This window comes from Solanum dulcamara, chromosome 1 (genome assembly GCF_947179165.1).
Source record: "Solanum dulcamara chromosome 1, daSolDulc1.2, whole genome shotgun sequence".
Lineage (NCBI taxonomy): Eukaryota > Viridiplantae > Streptophyta > Magnoliopsida > Solanales > Solanaceae > Solanum > Solanum dulcamara.
In genome coordinates this window covers 53473277-53480476 of record NC_077237.1, presented here as the reverse complement: position 1 = coordinate 53480476, position 7200 = coordinate 53473277, and the positions used below count along the sequence as shown (strand labels likewise).

Here is a 7200-nt window from a genome sequence, read left to right as displayed (position 1 = left end):
ATTCAAAATTTCTTTTGATGAGGTGAGAATCATGATTCTCATGAAAATAGTTGTTAAAATAATAGCAAACAAAGTTGTTTTGCCTTGGACTTAATGATTTTCTTTTGCTTGTGGCTCTTGATTTCGACGACTGTGCTATTACTAGGCAGCGAATTAACTTCATAATCCTCTTCCACGGCTTCCCAAAGATCAAGAGCCTCCAAGTAGGTTTCCATTCTCACAACCCATAGTTAATAGTTCTCACTATCAAAAATAACAGGAATCATTCGTGAAAAGCTATTTTCGAAATCCATTTCTCACTCACAGGTTCCTCAAGAAAGACTCTAGATACCAATGGTTGGTTTGTTAATAGAGAAATTAAGAAAATAACAGAGAAAGACTTTGAGAGAAAAATATTGCAATGAAGCCAAATAGAATTATTTTATTCAAGAACACAACAAACAACTTGCAGCTTTGTAATCTGCTCTCAATGATAATTGGAGTTACAATTGCCTTTTCTTAGCTAAAATATGTTTTATTTCATCCAAACAAAGACATCTATGTCCAGTTCCAATCCGGATCAAAAAGTCAAATTAAATCACATAAGTGAAATCTCCTTTCTTCTGTTCTTCTACTCTTTTCTTGTTTGGTTCTAAAGAAACAGAGAAGAAAAGGGTTTGCCATAAAATTTCGACAATTCTAAAGAGAAGTATATCCCTCTCCCTAACAGTCTTTCCATTTCCCTCATTCAGGAACAGAAATTTCGCCTGGCTCTTTGCATGATGGTCCTCTTCACTAACCAATAAGCTTTTGCTAAAACTACCTATTGCAGATAACATACAAGATGGATGTAAGGGATCTTAACCTAAAGACCTCAAAAGTCACAAGGATCTATTAAGCAAGCTCCAGACAAATGACTTCACTGGGGCACAAAATAACCATGGAACATGGCTCTTTGATGAGTTACAGCAGACACAGCAGAAAGTAGTGAATTCCCTCAGTGTCCCTTCTTAGCAGACAATACCTACAATAATACATAAAATATCAAACATATTTGTTTGGAGCATTTGTGAATGTGGTGAAATCCAATTCTATATGAAAATTTCCAACTCTGAAGTTGGATGTTCTAGCAGCCAAACATATAAATTTTAGCCAATGGATAATATGAAGCAGAACACCACATTTTAGTTTCTAATTCTGCAAGAAAAAGAAAATATTCAAGAAAGATTAGTTCAAAAGCTTCGCAATTGTGTTGTCCATTTAATATCTATGTCGATCTTAGGCCAACAGGTATCACAGAGCTAGCTGTTGAGACTTCTATTAAACAAGAATTATAAAGGTGCAAAGTAGGAAAGATCTAGGGTCATTTTTTCCCCTGCTACAAGATCTTTCAAAACCAATAGGAGGTGGAGCAGTCTAGGTGGGGAGTACAGCAATAATAATAGGCTTAGCTAGCACTCCTTTGCAGCCTGAGAACTGCTACTATAGTAGCTTTCCATCCTCACTCGGCTGATTCATTTGTTTTGAAAGTATTAGGAAGAGTACTCCTATAAAGAAATGAGTGCTCTAAACCTATTAATGAATTTACATGCATAATCTAACGCAGAGGGACACAAAGAGAAGGCATTAACAACAGATGCATCGTAGAAACAGAAAAAACAAAGAATTAGCATCAGAACACAGCACAACTTTTGGAAAAACTTCAAAAGAAAATGGAGAAGGAAAAAACCAATATGTGAATTGATAGCTATGCTCAATTTAGAAGAGAAGCATACAGAGACCGAATAGGAATTTCCATTTGAGAATTTTGCAACCTACAACAATGATACATCATTATAGATCAGCTTCTGTTAATCTTCAGGCACTGACAAACTGGGTAACTTACCCTTGAAAAAGACAAGATGGAGGGGTGGACTCATAACTGCAGTCATATTGCTTATTAGCCATGAAACAACAATCAAAAAGTTAAACCAGAAGAAAGGACAAGAATTTCCAACTCTGGTCTTCATATTATGGAAAAGATAAAAAGAAAGTGAAAATGCACTTGCTTAGTCTTTAAATTCGTTTTCATAAAGTTATACCTATGGATGGTCTCTCAACTATGTTTTCTATTGTTCCTTGTCCAGACCTCCTATTGCACAGTACAGCTCATCTTTCAGTCCTTCAATACGAATGGAAGGAATATGAACAGCAGTGACCTTGGGCATACAGACAAGAACATTTTGCAGAGCAGAAGCTTATAACCCACGGCACACTTTTGTTGTAATCCTCTTTTCCTGACACTATGCAGTTTGAAGAACAGACAATTATGTCTTTCAGTCATAAAATGTACAGCTTGCAAATCTATCACTATCAACAATGCTGTAAGGTTAATTTAGTCAACCTCACACTATTTCCATTTGCATCTGTTACCTAATTCACAAGACTAGCATGTTAAAATAACTTGAACAACATTCCTAGAGGCTCTGGAAATGAACAGCTCTTCTGTATCAAGCAAAAGTCAAATTTATGTTTGCAATATTGTCCAGTGCCAGTTTACTTCAGTTATTAAATAAGCAGAGTACTCATATCAAAGACCTGAAGAGCTGTACAACAACAACAACAACCCAGTGAAATCCCACACCACCTGAAGAGCTGTAAGGAGGCAAAATTCCTTGATGCAGTAGCCTTTTCCAAGTCTATTAGTTCACTGACATGTTTGATTACTTCTTTTCCATATTCTTTAATTTCGATGGAAAGCATGGAGCATTCCATGACATCCAAAATGTGGGTCTTCTGTTTGCAGTCAACGTGTTTACCCTGAAAATGAGAGCATTGCCAATTTGATTGGACCATAAATCATCCATCACCAAAAATCTCTGCAAGAGCAAGAACCTTCTTTAAAAGAATGAAACCGACTTCTGTCTCTTACCACAATATCTAATCCATAGACTTTAGATATCAACTTCATAAAACTATGACAATCTTTGCACACCCTCAAATTCTTTACAATTCGTATGGTGCTTCCCTTACATAACCTGGTCATACCAAAAGCAACAGCAAGTTTCTCGCTGTGCTTAGACACGGTATCTTCCTTTTCTTCCTCTTCTATATCATGCAAAACACTGCCTACCTCTGGAATATAACCACCTTTAACTTTAAGTTTTAACATTATCTCACTTAACTTATTATAAGCCTCTTCAGTAATCTCATTTCGTTCATCACCTGCTACAAAACTGTACATGACCTTGCCCACTTCAATCATGCTCCAACCTGGTATTTTCTTCATATTCTTCTCAGCCATTGATCTCCTCACCATGGCAACATCCTTCCATTTCCCTGCAAATGCATAAATGTTGGACAGCAAAACATGGTCACCAGAATTGTCTGGATCCAGCTCAGAGAGTCTTTTATTAACTTGCTCAGCCAATTCTATGTCACCAAAAAAACTGCAAGCCCCAAGAAGTGTTCGCCAAATAACGGCATTGGGTGGTACTGGCATTTGAACCATAAAATTATATGCCTTATGAAGCTGACCAGCCCTACCATACAAATCAACCATACAACCATAATGCTCAATAGTTGGTTCAATGTCATAAGTTTCTGTCATTTTACTGAATAGCTCATGACCTTGTTCAACTAAACCAGCATGACTACATGCATAAAGGACCGAAATAAAAGTGACCCCATCAGGTCTGGTACCAGATTCTTCCATCTCATGAAATTTTTTTATCACCTCTTCACCATATCCTTGCATTGCAAACCCTGCAATCATAGAAGTCCAAGAAACAATGCTTTTCTTCCCAAGCATTCTCTCAAAGACAAGACGAGCCATCAACACATTTCCACACTTGGAGTAAGTATCCAAAAGTGCATTGTTCACAGAACTTATCCAAATCAACCCCACTTTCTCTATAAATGCATGCAATACCATCCCAAACTTAAGCGCCCCAGCTTGAGCACATGCAGATAAAGCACCCGTCAAACTCACTTCATTGGGCCTACTTTCACTCCCAACCAACTCCCTGAAAACTCGAAGTGCCTCATCAAAATAACCATTATGAGCAAATCCAACAATCATAGTACTCCAAGAAACATCATCTCTACTTGGCATCTGCAAGAACAATCCCTCCGCACGCTCAAGTTCCCCGGCTTTAGTATACGCTGCCAGCATCACATTCCAAGTAGTCAAGTTCCTAAAAGGCATTAAACCAAACACTTTATCTGCGCCACATACATCACTGCCCCGAAAATATGCTGTAAGTATTGCATTCCACGCCACAACATTTGGTTCAGGTATTTCAACAAACACCTTCCAAGCAAACTCAACAAACCCACATTCCGCATACATACTAATCATTGTAGTCCCAACAAAGAGATGAGTATCATGCCCACGAGTCATAGCTTGACAATGCAGCTGAAACCCGGTTCTTAAACACCGCAAAGTAGCCGCTGCTTTGAGTACAAAAGCAAATGAGAAACTATCAGGAGGGGAATATGATTCTCGCAGCATGTAAATGAATGAGTTGACTGAATTCTTAGGTGAGTCTGCCTCGGATTCACCTCTGATGAGGGTGTTGTACATGAACACATCTGGGTTTGGATTGTGGATGAGCAGACGGCGAGCGTAATCAATAGCTTCAGGAATTTGAAGGGCACCAAGAAGTAGGAGCTTTCCGGCGATTAATGGGTTAGTTTCAAGGCCGGATTTGTAAACGAAGGCGTGGATTTGGTTGAGGTTTCGGAGTGTTTTGCAGTAGTTTAATAGGGAAAGACACAACTTTTCTGCCCTGCTCATTTTTTGAACATTTCAAAACTTTTGGAGCCAAAAGAATACAAAAAGAGTTTTTTATGTTTAATATTATTACCTCCGTGCCATATTAGATGAATATCTTACTAAAAATATTTCTTTCATATTACTTAATCAATTACTAAATCAACATAGAATTAATTAAATTTTTTCTATTTTACTCTTACAATTAATTAATATGGTCTTTTAAATGTGAACAATTCTCAATACTTGTTATTTCTACACTCTATGTATATTGAATTGATATAAACAAATAAAAAAATGGTAAAGTTTTGCAATGTATTGATAATTTCTTAATCATCGTATAAAGTTAGAAGCGTCATCTAATATGGGACGAAGGTAGTACCATTTTGTTGTAAATAATTTGGTTGTTAAATGGATGACCATAATTCCTAAGTTAATGTCCTCCTTTATGGGTAGTTATGTTGTTGATATATGTGGTTAATTGGATGACCATAACTCCTGAGTTAATTCTATCATTTATGGATAGTAAAGAATGTTTAATTTCATGTTTATGACACCCTTTGATATTCCTCAATGTAATCCTATAAATAGAGGTATTGAGAATGATGTTGGATACTTGAAAGAAATAAAATTATCTTATATTGTTCCTCTTGTTTTATAGTCTTCTTCTTGTCTTCATCTTTATATTGTTCTATTGTTCTTTTGTTATTGATTTTACAACACGTTATCAGCACGAAGTATAAAGGTTGAACAACATTTCTTGTGAGGTATCCCTTTACAATCTAATGGTAAAGTTATTAAATTGTGGCTACACTTTTTCTACTATACATTTTATTTAATTTGTTTATAGTTGAATGAAAAAAGGTTACTTTTTTGTGTGGAAAAAAATAGACTAGAAGTCCTAGTGTTTTCTATTTTCATTGGAAATAGTGAATTATTTATATTGTTGATTAATTTTTAATGAAAAGATTTTATCTAAAAATTCTACTATTTTTAATGAAAATATTTTATCTAAAAATTCTACTTACAAAAATATAAATAATTTACTTTCTGAAAATGAATAAACTGTTTATTCACTCACTGTCTATTTTAGTCTAATTTTTATTATTTTTTATGGTAGTTTTATCATGTCGAATTTATCAAAATTTGTGTTTGTCGCACTTGATATTTCTGAAAAGAATTACTTGTCGTGGATTCTCTATGCTAAAATTCACCTAGACGCTAAGGGTCTTGGTGCAACTATTATCGGGGGTAATACAACTGTCATGATCCATGCCCAGGGCCTAGATGTGATACGATGAATAAAGCAATCAGAGGTGCCTCACCCAAGCCTCTTAGCATTCATTAAGCTTTTCATTAGTGATGATAAAAAAATAAGCGAAAATGTAAGGAATAACGGGACTAAGGGATTCCACATAGAATAAGAGTCGAATCATTTGAACATCATACATATTGTTGTCCAACCATACCTTCTACTTTAAAGACTTGTGTCATGACCCAAACCTAAGGCCTAAATGTGACATGGAAAATGAGGAACCTGAAAGTACCTCAAAAAAGCCTCTTAGCATTATTTTCGCCTTTCATAGGTAATAACAATAAATAAACAAGTAAAAATCATAATAGTAAATCTTCAACTTATATTTATCCAACAATAGCTCTAACTTTTAGATTTAACGGGGCTAAGACAAGTCCCTAGCTCACCCTCAATCATAATAGAAAGAAATATCATAGTAAGTGTCTAAAGATCTCAACATATCATAAGTTAGAAAGATAAAGAAATAAAATTCCCGGAACATGGAAACTCACCAAAACTGATCTTCAAACGAAATCTCAACTAGCCACGCGGAGGAGAATGAGGAGGAGCACCATTTCCTACATGGTGATATCATGTAGGCAAAAGAGTATGCGTTAGTACTTTGAATATACTAAGTATGTAGGCATGCATGAACATTGAGGAAACATTAGAATATTTATGTAATATGAAACATAATACAATGCATGCATAATCAATCATGTAGATATAATTTAAAATATTCATTTTGTGGGAAGATGACCATAACCGACATTTAATACTATGTGAGCTATTACATGAAATCCAACATAACCCCCTACGTTGGCCGGAGAGATTACTTGCCGGATAGAACTCCGTCAACTTCATTTATTTCTTTAACTTTAACTTTAAGGGCTATTTGTGCATCCATTAGCCTAAGCCTACAAGGGGTCCTATGTTGGCATATAGTTAATGAGATAAGGGGTTGCTACTAGAATTCCCTTACCGAATCCCACCTCAATGCCTCATTCGTTACTAAGTCAATCCCACAGAATAGTTTAATACTTTAAAATAATCATAGCATATAACTTGAGAATTCAAAATATCGCATTCGGTGGAATAACTCATTAAAATCTTTAGTGATTCAAATATGCAAGAATTGTCCTTATAGCATAAATAATTCATCATTCATATCATT

At 35.5% G+C, this 7200-nt stretch overlaps 1 protein-coding gene across 1 annotated transcript; it reads right to left on the bottom strand.

The window, feature by feature from the left end:
* Positions 1-411: 411 nt before the first annotated feature.
* LOC129885709 (pentatricopeptide repeat-containing protein At1g74630-like) lies at positions 412-4756 on the bottom strand. Its single transcript, XM_055960138.1, has 2 exons — positions 2061-4756; positions 412-1003 (listed from the first exon to the last, which is right to left on the bottom strand). Exon 1 carries the CDS (start codon positions 4754-4756, stop codon positions 2825-2827), a length of 1932 nt encoding a protein of 643 aa, XP_055816113.1. The 3' UTR covers positions 412-1003; positions 2061-2824.
* Between the last annotated feature and the right edge of the window lie 2444 nt (positions 4757-7200).